Raw genomic sequence first — 17889 nt, 5'->3', positions numbered from 1 at the left:
TTTTGAGTCCAGCCCTTTGCATTCCAGCCATTTGCTGCATAAAGATTTTTCCCTTTTCCCTGCAAACCGGTGCAGCAGGAGCAGGGGAGGAGGACGGACCCTCGCACAACTTCGCTGGTGCCTGTCAAAATTAAATTAACTGCATCTGCTCAGCAGAGAGCTGACTGACAAGAACGTGGCTCGGTGCAGAAAAGCGCCGAGCATCTGCAAGTCCTGCTGAAACCCACTTCAGCTCAGGCCCACGACGCTGTAATTAACAGGGATAAAAATACTTTGCTTTTGTTTAATATTTTCTGGGGTTGTGCGTTCCTCGGATCAGATGCTGGAAACCTCATTAAGTCTCGCTCGTGTCCTCGAGGCCCACATGTTCTCCACAACCAGACCTAGTTCTGGATGAGGAGCCATTTTACCGCAGTGCCGCCAGCCTGGCGCGGCGCCGGTGACACCAAACGTGGCCAAGGGCTGCGGGGAAACTGAGGCACCTTTTCCTACCCCTCCTCAGCCAGCTGCCACCCTGCCTGCCAACACCTAAGCCTGACCCTTGTGTGTTTAATTCTGGCCTCATCCTGCAGGTCCTTTTGCAGGTCCAGCACTGGTCCCGGTCCCTCACACCAGTGCCACCACTGCAGGTGGCATCAGCCTCTTCTGCCAGGTTTCCTCCAAGAGGAAACGGCCTCAGGTTATGCCAGAGAAGGTTCAGGTTGGACATCAGGAGGAATTTCTTCATGGAAAAGGTGTTCAGGCATTGAAGGGGCTGCCCAGGGAGGTGTTGGAGTGCCCATCCCTGGAGGTGCCCAAGGAATGTCTGGATGTGGCACTCAGTGCTCTTGGTGGTGTTTGGTCAAAGTTTGATCTTGGAGGCCTTTTCCAGCCTTAAGGCTTCTCTGATTTGGAGATATGGCTCTGATCCAGCTCTGGAGATTTGGAATGGTTCTGACTACAAAAAGGGGTGAAAAAAATAAATTAAAACCCCTCAGCCTCAGGGTAAGAAGAGGATTGGTGACCCCTCCAAGGGTGGTGGGTGATGCTGAAGGCAGGTGAAAAGCATCAGCCACCAGTGCCCCACCACACCCTCACCAGCACCAACACTTCAGACGGGGAACAAAAAAGCAGAGAAAATGAAGGAAAAAAAAAATCCAGCAATCCTCTCTGAAATTCAGAGCTTCGTCTGCTCTGCTCCTCTTTGGCTTTGTTTTTGTTTTCACAAACAGGGCTCTTGGAAACCTTGGCAATCCCTGTTTTAAAGGGCTCCCCCCTCCCCCAGGCCTTTGTGAGGCTGTGGGATCTCCATGCCAGGAGCAGGATTAGCTGCCTTCTCTCTTCCATCTTACGCTTTCATTATTCCGCACCTTTTGAGAGGGCACAGTTTATCCCGAGTAATTAAAACACAGTTAGCTCTACAAGTCCAACCCAGAATGGAACAGCTTAGGTTTTGCTTTTTGTAATCTCTCTTTTCCAGAAAGGCTGATACCTATAGGTGGCTTATTTCAAACAGGAAACTCCCTTGAAAGGTGCAGGTGAGGAAGAGGAATTCCAGCAGAAATTTGGGATATTTAGAGCCTTACAACCTGCCTCTTCCCTGCATGGCCTCGGCATCACCACCTGGTTCTCCTGACAGAAAAAAAGCAGGAAAACTTGGCAGTGGGATGCCCAGCTCTGGCACAAGGGCTGCAGCACCTCCAGCGACACCTGAGAACGGCGCTGGGATTTTCACTTTTCCAGCTGGGATGGCTCCTGCCCGACAAGGATCAGGGACAGCCTCAGAGCTGCTGCCTGCACCATCCCCAGGCTGCTCCTGCCCTTGCCTTCTGAATCGGTTTTGTTCTGTTCCTGCAGGAACTGGCCCCGTGACAGGGATGGAAAACACAGTCCAAGGGCATAATCCCACTGCTCCGAGGAATAACGCTGAAGGCAAACCCACATTACTCACCACAGCAGGGAAAAGCAAAATAAACCCAAAACAAGTGGGCAACAGCACAATTCCTCTTCAGTCTGGCTCCAACAGAAGCCATGGAGGAGACCCTGACCTTGTCCCACTCCTCACCTGCCCCATCCCAACCACTGGGACCTGAAGCAGGGCAGGGAGAAGCACTCAGGCTTTTGAGGCTCATTTCCTACAACTGCTTGTCCACTTCTCCTAGCAAATATTTCTAATATTACAACAGTAACTTTACTGTTTTTCCCCTTTTTCATATGGCTTGGTGAAAAAAAAACCTTGTAAAATCCTGCTTATCTGCTTGCTGTCTGGCAGGGGAATGTGCCAAGAGGATGCTGAGCTCCTGGGATGGGATGGGACAGGGTGTAGGGATGAGCTCGTTCTTAGTGCTAAGGAAGCCTGGCTTTAGGTAATCAAAGCTGTCTTATTTGCCAAACCTTGCTCCTTGGTGAAGACTTAAACCAAACAGCTTTGAGGAAAGCTCATCAATGAACCAGAGTTCAAATATTTGCAACATCAGTGCAGCAATTCCAGGAGCCAGAGCAGGGGAAGCAGCTCCAGGCGAGGATGCTGCGTGCGGCTGGAGCCGGAGGGGAGATGTCCCTCCCTGGGGAGCTCCTGAGGATCAAAGCTGCTGCCACAAACACCTGCAGCTCCCACGGGGAGGCCACTGCGAGGCTGAGCTTCCATGTGGGATGCTGCCAGCTCCACCTGGGCTGGGTTCTGGGAGCTGCTTCCACACAGGACAGCACCCAGCAGGCGTCTCCCCTCTGGGAGTGAGCCCCTGGGTCTGCACCCCTCCTGTCCTGGCTCCTCAGGAGGGTCTGAGCCCTGCAAGGTGCCCAGGGAAAGGGGCTGTGTGTCCCAGGAGGTGGAGGGAAAGGACCTCTCGTGTCCCTGTGCCCACCTTGGGGATGAGCAGAAGCTCCCAGCCAAGGAAAGTGCAGCTGCCTCCTCTGTCTGAGGCCCACTGAAGGATTCACACTCATCCCTTAATCCCAAATTCTGGAAGGGCTGGGGAGGGATTTTACTTAGTTCTGAGCACTGTGTTTCTAATGGGGAAATAAAAGAACATCAAGGCCCCAAACTGCTTTTCCCTTTCTGGCAGTGATGTTGGGACAAGGCTGGCAAAGGAGAGAGGGGCACTGCAGGCAGCAGGGAGAGAAGTCCATCTTCCCTTCCTCCTGCAGATATTCCTAGTTAACTTCTATAAAAATTATTTCATTGGTGTTCTTCTCCCTTCCTTCAAATACCACATGTTCATCACTTTTTTGGAAACTCTTATTCTAAAAAGCCAGGACAGAAGACAACCCCCAAAGTGATCACCTTGCCCTGGGCCAAAAGGGATGACCCTGGGCAGGTGAGCTCAGCTGTCACCTGGGGATGGATGTCACCACCACAGGGCTCATGCCAGGCTCCTCGCTGGCAGCCTCAGCCAAAAAGCAAAGGGCTGAGCTGACCCTGGTGGGTGATGCAGCCTCTCATCCACAGCATCTCCCAGCTGGGGAGCCACAGCACGGGGCAACCTGGACATCAGCACCAAGCCCACCACGCGGGCAAAACCCAACAACGAAAGACAAAACCCTTTTGTGAACAACCCAAAACTGCCCACGTTGGCTGGACGAGGCCCACACAACACCCAAGGAGAGAGACAGAGAGAGAGACCTCCATTACCAGAGTATCCTCCCGAAGACTTGATGTACATCTGCCCGTACTGCTCCTCCACCATGGTGTCGTAGGCCTCATCATCCTCCTCATCCTCCTCGTTGTGGTAGGACGTGGGGCTGTCGGTGGTGGGGATGCTGCTGGCGCCGGGGCTGGTGCGCTCCCCCTGCGAGTACTGCACCTGCTGCACGTTGGGCAGCAGCGTGGCCAGGTTGGGCACGCCGTAGTAGGAGACGCGCGACAGCTTCAGGGGCGCCGCGCTGGCGCCGCCGGCGCCGCCGGGCCCGTCCCGCGCGCCGGGCTCCAGGGGCCGCTTGCCGGGCAGGCCGGGCAGGGCCTGCAGCTCCAGGTTCTCGTGCTTGACGCGCGTCAGCAGCGGGATGGGCATGGAGGGGGACATGACGTAGGGCGCCGAGGCCGACTGCAGCTGGTTGCAGGGGCTCTGCGGCTCCGAGCTGGGGTCTTCGATCATGGTGGTCTGAGAGTCACAGTGGGGCGAGCTGACCTTGAACATCAAGTCCGTGCCTTTCTCCACGATGTGCTGGATCTGCAGGAAGCCCGCCGTGTACATCACCACCAGCTGCTCGCTGGCTGCCATGGTCAGCTTGCCGGTGTAGCAGAAGGACAGGATCTGCTGGAAGCAGGCTGGGGGCACGGTCCCCGGCAGCTCAAAGGCGTTTTTGCTGTTGCCACTGAACAAGTCTCGGAAGTAGAGGCTGCTGGCGGCCAGCACGGCCCGGTGAGCCTTGAAGGCTTGGCCCTTCACCACGATGGAGACATCGCAGTAGAGCCCCAGCAGCCGCTGCTCGTTGAGGCAGCCCAGAACGGTGTTCCCGAAGTTGGGAATCTCTATGTGCAACATCTGCGACATGGCTCAGGGTCGGCTGGAGCTCCTCAGACATTCAATGCAGGGATATCCAAAGTAGGGCACATCTGAAAAACGGAGAAGGCAGGGGAGAGAGGAACAACGTTTTTAGGCAGGAGCACAGGAACCCACCTCACCCGACACCAAAGCCTCCAAGCCCAGCTCTGAGAGCCAACACGGAAAAGCAATCGCTTATAAAAATTACTTATCGAAGGTTTCGAGCGGCGTTGGGAATGCTATTGGTGGTTGGCAAAGGATATTCCGAAAATGCAAGTATTTCCTTCAAGTTGTGGTCTGTTTAAATAAGCACCACTGATTTATTCCCCCGGGGGTTTTTACTTTATGCAGGAAAATCTGAACGATAATGGGAGAGAACAGTAAAGCAAAGGAAAGGCAGTCAGACAGATCTCGGTAGCATTATATAAGAAACACAACAACCAGCAGCTCTGTTGAAACTACAGAAAAGATATTTATAAAACAATGTGCCATTCTGCCCGAAATAAATACAGGATTCTGCCGGAGCGAGAGCTCCCAGGAAAAAGCACTTTGAAAAGCAATCTTCCCATTTGCACCAGAAAGAGGGAGCATTTCAACAGTTAAACCCCTTCTCAACAGATTTATCCTCCAACAAAACGAGGCTTATCTCCAAATTAAGCCAGATATTTGAGCCCCAATAAAACAAACCAACGTGCCTGCCGCAGCGAGACGCCTACCAAGTTGTCTTCTTATTTTCCTCCCCCAGCTCCCGAGCGGGGCAGGGGGAGCCCCAGCCCAGCCCCCGGTGCAGGCAGAGCCCCCCGGCCCCCAGCCCGGTACCCGGAGCGAGGATCCTCCACGGCTCCGCATCCCGCTCCTCGGGGCCGGCTGTACCTTTTGGCCACGGGCAGAGAATTCCTGCTTCCACCTCCCAAAAACAAAATAAAAAACCCAAGCCAGAGCGTGGCGTTGGAAGGGAGCTGGTGCGCAAAGCCGGAGCAGGTAGAGCTGGTGCAGCCTGAAACTCCAGAGGAGCAAATCACTGCGGATTCACCGAGCCCAGACCCCCCCGTGCGCCCTCCCCAAAGAGTCCAGGAGATTTAAAATCCTGTCTGCCTGTAACACCACTGAAGAAAAACTACGTTTAACTAATACTGAAAGCTCGGAAGAACGATATTTAAAAAAAAAAAAAAAAAGGAAAAAAATGGAAGTTTATCTGAGAAAGATTTAAAAAAAAAATCTCTGGAAAGAAAATAATAACCCACAAAGAGCTGCTCTGTTCCCATTGCCGAGAGGAAAAAAAAAAAAGAAGAAAAAAAAAAAAGTCCTATCTGCAAGGCCACGGGGTAACAGGAAGAAAAGGGAACACACTCGGAGCCAATTTAATTGTATCTGCATGGTTTAAAAAAAAAGAAAAAATTTCTTGCAAGCTGGGGAAGTTCGCGGTGCCTTCGCCTGGCCGGGAGCGAACGTACCTTGAGAGCGTCCCCGGCGCAGCCGCTGCCGAGGGGCTCCTGTCCCCCGACCGCCGAGAGCCCAGGGGAGGGGGAAAATAAAATATCGTATCGAGCCCTGGGTTTGTATCTGCTGGAGCTCAAGCTTTTACCAAGTCAAATCTCCCCGGCAGCGCACAGCATCTAAATGAATAGGCCGGATGCAGATTAACATTCAGGCTGCTCTCTGCAATGAATAGAGCCCTTTGATTAGGGACCTGAAGTAAATGCCAGTTTCAAACCGAAGCTTTAAAAACAGAGAAATATCAGTGCCAGAGGAATGCTCTCAGTGTTGGTACAAGACAGACTTTTGATGAGTCACTGCAATGCAAACAAAGATGGCAGAAATACTGTACTGTATGCTGATGAAATGCTTAGTGGTGCCACGGCAACTGAGACAGGTTTTAAATTTATAGTGCAGTTTTGCATATGAATTACGCTGTAAACTGCCTCCCCTGCCATCTAGTACATCCAGAGTGTCAAAGCATTTAAACTATTCCAAACAGTCTGCAGAGCTGGCACTGCTGCTGGTTAACTCCTGCGGCCAGGGGAAGGCACGGAGCAGGGGTGGTGAGCATGCCCTGCATCCCCCCAGCAGCCTCCTGCACCCACAGCATTCCCCGTAGCCCCTCAGCATCCCCTGCATCCTCAGCACCCTCCTGCATCCCCCCACACCCCACCAGCATCCTCCAGCATCACCCCTGCATGCCCTCAACGTTCTCCTGCATTACCCCCACGTGCCCCCAGCACCGTCCTGCATCCTCCTGCATCCCTCCAGCATCCTTGGCATGTCCCCTGCATGCTCCTGCATCCCTCCAGCATCCTTGGCATGTCCCCTGCATGCTCCTGCATCCCTCCAGCATCCTTAGCATGTCCCTTGCATGCTCCTGCATCCCTCCACCATCCTTAGCATGTCCCCTGCATGCTCCTGCATCCCTCCAGCATCCTTGGCATGTCCCCTGCATGCTCCTGCATCCCTCCAGCATCCTTGGCATGTCCCCTGCATGCTCCTGCATCCCTCCAGCATCCTTGGCATGTCCCCTGCATGCTCCTGCATCCCTCCAGCATCCTTAGCATGTCCCCTGCATGCTCCTGCATCCCTCCAGCATCCTTGGCATGTCCCCTGCATCCCCTCAACAACCCCTGCATCCCCCCAAGCATCCTCTGCATCCCCTCAACAACCCCTGCACCCCCCCTGCATCCCACCCCAGGAGCTCCCCAAAAGCACCTGCCCTAAAGCACAGCTTTGGGAATGCCCCAATCTGCCCAAAATAAAGGTGCCCCTTGGGCAGCCACAGTCCTGCTTCCTGCCACCCCCCAAAATCCTCCCCCCAATACAAGAAAGCCTTTCAAACGCAGGAAAAATGTTTACCCCTTGGGGAAAGCTTCTTTCAGTCTGTGGCTGAATCCACTAAAAGCAAATCCATTTGCTTAAGTAATGAAATCCCAGTCACATTGTCTCCTGGATTCAGATTTTAAATTACCTTCGCATTTATTGAGCATGTTTGGTGCTTTTTTCTGGGAAAGAGGGTGGGGCCTCCCTTTGCTTATTTCTCCCTTGCCCAGAGGATTTTTCCTTGTGCCATTGGCCTCGGATTTGGCTCAATTGCTGCGCTCGGAGGGTCACACAGAGTTAAAATTCCAGGATGAGAGGATGAGCACAGGGCTGCTGATGCTCCAGCCTGACCCTGCTCACAGCTCCACAGCCAAAGGGATCCTTGGTGCATTCAGTTCAAGCCCAGGGCAGGGGAGTGCTGCGCTCCCAGCACAGCTCCCTGAATTCCACAGAGCCTGGAGAGCCCCCCTGCCCTGGGAATGCCCCCCACACTCACCCAAACCCCTCAGGAGGGCACTGGGGTCTCTGCCTGGCACTGGCGCCAAGAGGGGACCAAGGTGTCACCCCCTGAGGAGCTCAGAGGTGGCACCACCACGACCCAGCCTGAGAGCCCAAAACCTCTCCCAACCCCAGGCATCCCTGCTGGAGAGAGGATGGAATCCACCCTGGCAAACAAAGATCCACTCTGGATCTGTCATAATTACTGACAAAAACCCGAGTTACAGAAAAACCATCGCTGCTCAGGCACCTAAGGAAGCCTCATCCGTGGTGAGGGGAAGAACACGGGTGGAGAAGGATTTCCTGCTCTTTCCTTCTAGGAAGGGCTCCCTCAGAGCTGGAGAAGACACCAGGGAGGCCTTGGATGGACCTCCTTGCACCCAGCAGGGCAGTGTGGGACCAGCCAAGGACAGCTCGGTAGCACAGAACAAGCCAAACTTAAAATAAATATCAATTATTAATATGACTTAGAATTTTCTCTATAAACGAACAGGCTTGTCAGGAGCAACCCCTGTCTCTCCCTAAAAACCACCAAACTGTGCTGGTTTAGGGTATGTTTAAGCCAAAGAGGAACAACAAAGTGCCCCAGCATCCCAAATCTTTAGCAAATCTCAGATAAAACCTCCCAGGAGAGTTTGAACCAAGATGCTCCACACAACTGGTCCCTCCCAAAATGCAGCTCGCAGAGAAATGGGGGAAATAATATATAATAATTGTGTTTGTTTAGAATTGTGTTTGTTTAGAAAGAGCATCAAGGAACAAGGGCAAAGCCACACAAGGAAGCTGCAAAGCCCAAACCACCCCAATAAACCATCAGCCAGGACTGCTGGAATTTTCTTCTTCTTCCTCCCTCTGCCCCTTCCTTTTTATGACAAGAATATATATTAAAAAAGCCTCCCAAAACCCAACCCCAAACCACCAACAACCCCAAATCATGAAGAAATAAAATAAAACAGTCTTGAAAGGCCAGGAGAACCTGCTCACCACCAAACCTCACGTTCCCTAAAAACAACAGCAACAAAAAGCTACTGTGATTAGACAGCAAATGCAATAAAGCTTGATAATTTCTAACTTTAAAATTCCTCTATTAAACGTGATAATTTTTATTTTAAATAGAGCACCAAGTGACTTTTGAGGGGTCTGAAATGGCTTCAGCCCATCTGACACAGGAAGAGCTGCGCTGCAGGAGAAATGACCTTTGCAATTACAGATGTAAACTGTATTTTTCCTATCTCATCTCCCAAGCTGAGCTGTGTCCCAAGGTGCAGGAGGAGCCCCCAGCACGACCATCACCCCAAAAAATCCAGTCCCCTTTGGGCTGGAGTGTCCTACAGGTGACAGACTTCTCCAAATGGGAAAACATGGATAAAACTGGATTAAAACCAGACAAGCAACCCTCACCTGGATCATTTTACATATGTGACCATTCAAGCAAAACATCACTTTGTTTGCTGATGGCAGCCTCTTTTTCCAGCTCTTTTTTGTGGATACAGGAGGATAATTTGTACGTGTCTGCCTGATTTTTGTAAAGTCATAGCCTTTGTCACGAGATGTTCATAAAAAATGCAGCCGTTATTTGAGACAACTTCCAGGAGAGTTTGGGAATTCTCAGTTTCTGCATTCATCTGCTTTGAAAGAAAAAAGCAGGTTTGCTCTTTTCCAAACTAATTCCCTGCTCCGAGGCCTGAAAGGTCAGGGTGAGGCGACAGCAACAAAGGAAAAAAGCATCGACCTAGAATGAGATGCTGCCATCAGAGCTCCCCCAGGAGTAATCAGAAATAATTAGATAATGTATTTAAATTGTCTATTTTCTTAGCCAAACAACAGAGAGGCTCAGTGGAGAATCATTCCCCCCAAAGCCCCCAAATATCCCCCAAGCCCTGCAGCTCCCCAGGAAGGTGAGCTGGGCCTCAGCTGGGACAGGGACAAAGGGACAGGGACCCTCCGGGGGTGGCAGACAAAGCAGCCAAAGGCTTTCACCCCCCAGCCAAAGCCCCGGGAAAGAAAAGAGCTGAAAAGTCCTGCCCTTGAAGGCCCCAAAGGGTCAAAGGAAACTTCCCTTTCTTCTGTAAATGAGGAGAGAGGGGGGGAAAAGCCCACCCTTGGATTTGAGGCTGGCAGGGGGATGTCACCCAGCTGGGCAGGGGGTCCCCAAAGCCACCCAATCCCTCAGGCACGGGGGTGGCACCTGCCCTGCTCTCACTGCAGTTATTTCCCCGTTTTTTAATGCAAAGGAAATTCATAAACCCAGGGGAAAATATGCAACAGCTCACTGCAAACTCAGTGGCCAAGTATCATTCCCTGAGGCCGGAGATGCTGTAATGCCTCAAATAAAAGAGTTAAATAAAATAGAGTTAAGTAAACTAAAGAGTTAAATAAAATAAATAGCTAAAAAAGCCAAATAAAATGCACTTCAGGTCTAGGCTGAGCATATTCCCCCCACCCCTGCATCGCAGGCTGTGCCAGGGAGCCAAGAACCCAAAATGCAAAATCTTGGCACCCCCTCACCCAAAAACTGAGCATCCCCTCTTCGAGGTGAGAAAATCCAGGAGAGGGATTGGGGCACAGGTTTGGATTCCTGCAGAGTGTCTGGCAGGGGGAAGAAAACAAGGTTAAGTTCAGTAATCAAACGGCAGTGAGGCTCCTCTCCTGCAGCACTGGTATCTGCAGCTCCAAAGTATTTATTTTTGAAATGCTGCAAGTGGCAAGCGGCGCGGACCGACCCTATTTTTAGTGTAGCAGCCAGTGGCAATGGGTGAAAGAAGATTATTTCTGCCTTATTAAGAGCAGAAAGTGAATTTGCAAATATTACTCAGTAACACACGGGCAGCCCACACGCAGCAGACGTGCAGCACGGAGCCAGCGCGGCTGCAGAAGCCTCAAAGTTCGGGAAGCACGGACCTGGGGCAGGGAATGGGGGGAAAGGATGGAAAAGTGCACTGAAATGGAGCTGGTGGTGCAGCTCAGGAGGTGTGGGCAGCCCCAGTGCCAGGGCAGCCTGGGGATGGGGTTTGAGTGCTCAGTTTGGGACCCTGGTGCTGTCCTGGGGGCTCCTCTGGGGACCCTGGCACAGCTCCAAACATCTCCCTGTGGGACCTGGCACTGCCCCAAGGGGTCTCTGAAGATGCTGGCACAGCCACAGGGATGCCAGCACAGCCCCGAGGGGTCTCTGCCCAGGGACCCTGGCACAGGACTGGCATCTCTTTCTGGGGACCCTGCACAGCCCCGGGGTCTCTGCCCAAGGACCCCTGAAAAGCCCCAAGCATCTCTCCATGGGGACCCTGGCACAGTGCTGGGGGCTCTTCCTGGAGACCCCAGAGCAGCCCTGGGGGCTCTTCCTGGGGACCCTGGCACAGCCCCGAGGGACCTCACCCCCACCCCAGCCCCGAGGGGTCTCTCCCAGCCCCCCTGCACAGCTCCAAGGGGTCTCTTTATGGGGACCCCAGCATTGCCCCGAGGGGTCTCTTTGTAGGGACACCGGCACAGCCCCAGAGACCCCAGCACTGCCCTGAGGGGTCTCACCCCAATCCCTGGCACAGCTCTGAGGGGTCTCTCCCTGATCCCCCTGCACAGCCCCGAGGGGTCTCTTGGTGGGGATCCTGGCACTGTCCCAGCACTGTCCCGAGGGGTCTCTCCCTGATCCCCCTGCAAAACCCCAAGGGGTCTTTGTGGGGACCCTGGCACTGCCCTGAGGGGTCTCACCCCAATCCCTGCACAGCCCCAAGGGGTCTCTCTGTGGGGACCCCAGCACTGCCCCGAGGGGTCCCTTTGTGGGGACCCTGCACAGCCCCCAGGGGTCTCACCCCAATCCCCTGCACAGCCCCAAGGGGTCTCTGGATCTCTTTATAGGGACCTTGGCACAGCCCCAGGGACTCCTGCACTGCCCTGAGGGGTCTCACCCCAATCCCTGCACAGCCCCAAGGGGTCTCTGGATCTCTTTATAGGGACCCTGGCACAGCCCCAGGGACTCCTGCACTGCCCTGGGGGGATCTCACCCCAATCCCTGGCACAGCCCTGAGGGGTCTCACCCCTGTCCCCCTGCACAGCCCCCAGGGGTCTCATTGTAGGGACCCTGGCACAGCCCCAGGGACCCCAGCCCTGAGGGGTCTCACCCCAATCCCCTGCACAGCCCCGAGGGGTCTCTTTGTGGGGATCCCAACATTGTCCTGAGGGGTCTCTTTGTGGAGACCCCGGCACAGCCCCAGGGACCCCAGCACTGCCCTGAGGGGGTCTCACCCCAATCTCCTGGCACAGCTCTGAGGGGTCTCTCCCCTGTCCCCCTGCACTGCCCCGAGGGGTCTCACCCCAATCCCCTGCACAGCTCCAAGGGGTCTCATTGTAGGGACCCTGGCAATGCCCCAGGGACCCCAGCCCTGAGGGGTCTCACCCCAATCCCCTGCACAGCCCCGAGGGTTCTCTCTGTGGGGACCCCAGCACTGCCCGAGGGGTCCCTTTGAGGGGACCCCTGCCCAGCCCCGAGGGGTCCCTTTGAGGGGACCCCTGCCCAGCCCCGAGGGGTCCCTTTGAGGAGACCCCTGCCCAGCCCCGAGGGGTCCCTTAGAGGGGACCCCTGCCCAGCCCCCTGTCCCCCCCGGTGCCAGCACAGCCCGTCTGTCCTGCTGCAAGGTGAGTCACCGGCAGCCCGGGCGCGCCGCGGCTCCTCGAGGTCACCCACCCGGCAGCTCCAGAAAGCGCCGTCATTCAGCCAAGGCGAAGCCTGTTAGTGCCATTATTATTTAATTAGGTTTTTTTTTTTCTTCTCTTTCCCCCTTCCCTAACACTGATCTTAAGAGCTCTCAAAGCAAGGAGAAGCAAAAATAGAAAATGCAACATTTTAATTTTTTTTTTTCGGATTGCTGCAAGGGGAAGGGAGAAGGGAGAGACATGGCTAGAAAATACAATTATTCTGCAGAACGGAGTATTTTGCCATCTAATAAAAACTCAAGACCCCGAGTAAGTTATGGCTATAGGAAAGCACAGAGCACCCCATCACCCTGCCTGCAGCATCCCATCACAAGCACTAATTCCCATCCGTAACACATCAAAAAAGACAAGTGCCATGCTGAATCCTATTCTCCTCACTCCTAGTACACAACAGCAGAGCTAGCAATATATAACATGCATGACTCAGTCCTAGCACCGTGCCACTACGGAACAGAAAGCTTTAAAATAAAGTAAATAGCTTAAAAGGTCAATTAAAAAAAGCTTACAAAACATCAGACGCTGCTTCTTGCTAGAGCTCATTACCTAGTATGGTGGAGCTGCCTGTGTGTTTTTTTTTCTTGTGCAAGTTAGTCTGTGAGTCAGCATTAACACACATGAGAACATCAGGAATACTGCCTAGTTCTGATGCAATGGAGGTTGTAAAAAAAAAAAAAAGAAGAAGAAGAAGAAGAAGAAGAAATCGCACTCGGTTTGGACGGGAGCCTGTAATTCAATTGCCTTTACTTTTCAATTACTGCATAGCCTACCCTGACCAACCTGCAGAGGGGAAGGAAACTTTGCTTACATCTCTGTCTTAAAATTAATGACTTTTACTTTTGGCTACAGCTTATTCTCCCTGCTTAAAAAAAAAAAAGAAAAAAAAAAAGAAGACATAATATATTTAACCCCTCAAGGGCAGCTGAGCCCGTGCAGCAATGGGGATCTTTGTGTTTTTGCAGGAATTTCAGGGCTGCCAAAAAGTTCTGGTGAAGGGAGACATTTATACATTAAACTTTTAATACTCTATAAAGCAAAGCTACAATTGCATCTGACTTTGATCCTTAATGGAAATAGAAGCTCGCAGACAAGGGAAGGCAGAGACTGCAGAAATTTAACTCTGCGCTTCTGGGTTCAGACAGGCAAACACGAGACTGCACAGGAGGGGCTTCAAAAATGAGGGGCTTGGTCACTCAGCAAAAACCCTGAGAAACCCCAAATTGGTGACATGAGGTGGCCACCCCAGCCTGACTTTGCAGGTGGAGGCAAAGCTGAAAACCTGTATTTTTAAAAAAATATTGCACTTTCTGCTTGTACTCCAGCAAAGAATTCCCTGCCTCCCCTCTCCCTGGGGAAAAAACCCCTCCAGACTGATCCCTGCTCCCAGGACCAGCGAGTGCAGGAGCCTCAACGCTGACTTTTCATTTCTGCCTCCTCTCCTCCTGCAGCAAAACCCTTCAGGGGGGCAACAAACTGTGCCCAAAGCTTCAGAACGTGACTATTTCTGTATCACACCCTAAAACACCCCCAGACAACACTGCAGCCCAGAATATTGCATTATATATATATACTGCTGATGATTACATAGATGATATATTATAATATAGACGATGTATGATCAATATATTATTTTTTTATATATATATATATATATGTTAAACTATGTCCACCATCATCTGCCAAGTTCTGAGCTGCTGGTAGAGCTCTGATGGTGCCCAGCACAGAAATTCCTTAAATCTGGGGGATTTTTAATCTCTGCAGCAGAGAGGGGTCAGAGGTTGGGGAGAGAACATCTCCCCAGTGCTCACAACCTGAGTTGGTCCCACACCAACAAACACTGACCAACCCTCAAAAATAGAAATATTTTAGGTCTATTATATCTATAGATTATATATACATATACATATAAATTTATATTAGGTCCATCTAATTCATATGGACTCATAATCCAGTGGATCACAAGAAATGCCAAACCCCAGTTCAGTCTGCTGGTTGTTTTTATGAGTAGACACAAACACTGCAAAACTCTTTCTTTTTTTCCAAGTATAAATACTTATTAATGCTGATTAACCAACAGAGAACTGCCCTAATATTAGAGATCAACCCCTTCTGCAGCCTCTCCTGCAGGCAAGGCTCTGTCTCAAACCAGTATGAGCCTGGTGGGGTTATTTTTCCTTAAGCATGTGGGATACTTGAATACAGATGAATTGAGTTTTAAAGGAGAAAAAAAAAAACAACCAAGCAGCAACTTCTGGGCCAAGTTCTTGTGTGCCAAACTTTTCAACTGCCACAGCACAGCTCGACAGTGTTTCAAAAGAATTTAAGCACTGTTTTGAATACTGCTGACAATCTTCCTCATCAGAATTTGTAATTTAAATACCTCAAATCTGAAAAGCACGCTCCCTGGGGCATGCTGCATTCCCCCCTCCCCACCTCCCACCCTCCTCAAGCCCCATTTGGAATTAAATCCGTCGCTTTCTGTATCTGGTTGGGTTTTTCCCCCTCCTGCAGCCCCCCAGCATCAGCTGCACCCTGCAGGGACCCCAGAGCTGGCTCTGCAGGGCAGGCAGGGATGGAGCCCCTCTGTGCACCCCAAAACGCAGCCACCTTCCTCTTTTACAGCTCTTGAGGCTGGCTTAGAGGTAAAACCAGCCACTGGTTTAGAGATAAGATCAGTCACTGGTTTAGAGGTAAAATCACTGATTTAGAGCTAAGCCCAGTTACTGATTTAGGGCTAAAACCAGTCACTGATTCAGAATTAAAACCAGTTACTGATTTAAAACCAGTGGCTAAAACCAGTGACTGATTTAGGGCTAAAACCAGTCACTCATTCAGAGGTAAAACCAGTTACTGACTTAAAACCAGTGGCTGATTTAGAATTAAAAACCAGTTACTGATTTAGGTCTAAGACCAGTCAGTGATTTAGAGCTAAAACCAGTTACTGATTTAGAGCTAAAACCAGTTACTGATTTAGGGCTAAAATCAGTCATTGATTTAGAGTCAGAATCAGTTACTGATTTAAAACCAGTGGCTGATTTGGAATTAAAACCAGTCAGTGATTTAGGGCTAAAACCAGTGACTGATTTAGGGCTAAAACCAGTGGCTGATTTGGAATTAAAACCAGTGACTGATTTAGGGCTAAAACCAGTGACTGATTTAGAGTTAGAATCAGTTACTGATTTAAAACCAGTGGCTAAAACCAGTGGCTGATTTGGAATTAGAATCAGTGACTGATTTAGGACTAAAACCAGCGGCTGATTTAGAATTAAAACCAGCGGCTGATTTGGAATTAAAACCAGTGACTGATTTAGGACTAAAACCAGTTACTGGTTTAGAATTAAAACCAGCGGCTGATTTAGAATTAAAACCAGCGGCTGATTTCAAGCTCAGCCCAGGCTGTGCTGCCTCCCACACGCAGCGGGGTCACCCCAAGGCGCCCCCTGCCCACCCTCCGCTCTCCAGCGGGTCAGACGTGTCCACAACCCCCCGGACAATTCCCAGCCTGACCCAGGAGGAGCAGCCCGGGAATTTCTGGGGTGCCCGTGCTGGAGGAGCAGCAGCTCCATTTTGGCAGGGAGCGTGTTTAGATCCCCTCCCGGCGCTGCGGAGCACCTTGCAAGGTCGGCGAGCGCCTTCGCATCCCCGCCGCAGACGGAACGGATTGACCTAGACGAGAAGCGCACCGGGCTCCGTGCGATATAATCCATCACCGCCCCTCGGCAGCCGCAGCCGCCTTTGTCATGGGAACGCCGGGGATTCTCACCTACCTCCTGCAGCCGAGCAGGGGCTGGAGAGCCTGTAAATCCCAGCCCCGCTCCCCCGGGATGTAACCAAAGCCGGAGCTGCGCAGCGCCAAGCCGGCAAATACCTCCATATTCCAGAGCCTGTGCCCATTACCGAACTCATTAAAGACAGTGATACTTTGTAACACGCTCTAATCTTTAATATTCATGGCTTGCTTCATTTGCATATCATGCCATAAATAGTTGAAGCAGAGGTAAAACACAAAGCGCTCCACTTGCATTTCTAATTACGCCTAAAATCAAATGTAAATCACAACACATCCAAGACACAGAAAATATTAAAATTGCTGGCTCTCAGTTAAAAATCTTTTAAACACATCCCGCACCCCCCCTGCACCTCACCCCTCAAACCACGCTCACAAACCCAATTATTTTTAAAAAGAAAAATCAAAGGGGCTCACGTTGTCTGTTTTTTGAAGAGGAGCTGACACATCCCAGCCCTGGTGAGGGACCCAGCAGCGTTCCCAGCTCATCTCCCCAAAACCATCCCTAAAAACCTGCCCTTCCCACGGGGCTGGGCTGCAGCTGCCCGTTCCACCTTGGCCTTTGGAGGAACAACAGGAGTTTTTTTCTCTGGGGTGCCTGGAAAGCTGAATCCCAGCAAAGGAGGTGAATTTGAACATCAGTTCAGGTGTGAGCTGGTGCTGGGCTGGCTGGAGGTTGGGACTTTGGATTTGGGAGAGGCCCTGGGGCTGGGAGCTGCTCAATCCCAAGGTTTAACAAGGAAAGTTTTGGGGTGCTGGCACTCAGCAGCTCCGTGTGGAGAAGGAAGCAGCTGATTCCTGCTCACGACACATCAAAAGCACGCAGAGGCAGCACAGGGTGTTTTTCTCTGCTGTGTTTTCTCCCAGAACATGGAAAAGCCCTTGGAGGCAGGAGTGGAAAAGGCTCAAGACCCATTCAGCTGCTGCTGCTCTGCCATGGAAAGGTCTGGCACCAGTGAGCTCAGTTGACATCCCAAATACAGATACATATCCCGGATACATCCCAAATATCCGCCCTTTTTAGAGGAGCTGCAGCAAATTCACCTGCCTGCCCCAGCAAGGATCCTGGGGAACTGTGGGGTGCTGGCAGTGGCTCATGGGACTGCAGTCCCCAAGCACCACAATCCTGGAATTTTATCAATTTATCAGCTTTTAGGGAGAAGTGTGGCATCAGCCGAGGAGCCAGGCTGCAGCCTTGGGGGAAACAGGGCTGAGGTGATGAACTGACCCCACCTCCCTCAGCTCACAGAGGCACCAGGAGACCTCTTATCTGCAAAGCACCTCGGTATCCCTGGATAAAAAGTGTTATTGGTACACTGCTGCCAGTGACACAAAGAATTTCCCCTTCTGCAGCAGGCACCACACAATCCTGATTTTATGGAAAGTGTTTATGGAAATCCTCTTGATTTTATGGAAGTCCATCACCACCACCATGTGAAAATGCACATTTTTAGTTCAAGAGCACTGCAGCCTCAACCCAAGCCTGCTCCTTGCCCACCACACTGGTCCAACACTGCTGCTGCTCCCAGGGAGCTCAAAACCTTCCTGATCTTCATCCATCTCCCCACTCCTCCTCTTCACCTCCCAACAAACTGCTCACAACAGAGAGACACAGCAGCCACAAGACTCAAA

The 17889-nt window shown here is 51.7% G+C and overlaps 1 protein-coding gene across 1 annotated transcript in view; it reads right to left on the bottom strand.

Annotated features, from left to right (window-relative positions):
* Window positions 1-17889, bottom strand: part of NACC2 (NACC family member 2) — a 56190-nt gene that overhangs the window by 15254 nt on the left and 23047 nt on the right. The window contains exon 2 of the mRNA XM_063410142.1: window positions 3611-4534. Within this exon, the coding sequence (XP_063266212.1) occupies window positions 3611-4472 (862 nt within the window). The 5' untranslated portion in view covers window positions 4473-4534. The remainder of the gene's footprint in view (window positions 1-3610; window positions 4535-17889) is intronic.

The sequence above is a fragment of the Prinia subflava genome, chromosome 12, assembly GCF_021018805.1.
Source record: "Prinia subflava isolate CZ2003 ecotype Zambia chromosome 12, Cam_Psub_1.2, whole genome shotgun sequence".
NCBI lineage: Eukaryota > Metazoa > Chordata > Aves > Passeriformes > Cisticolidae > Prinia > Prinia subflava.
This window is presented reverse-complemented; position numbering and strand designations above follow the sequence as displayed.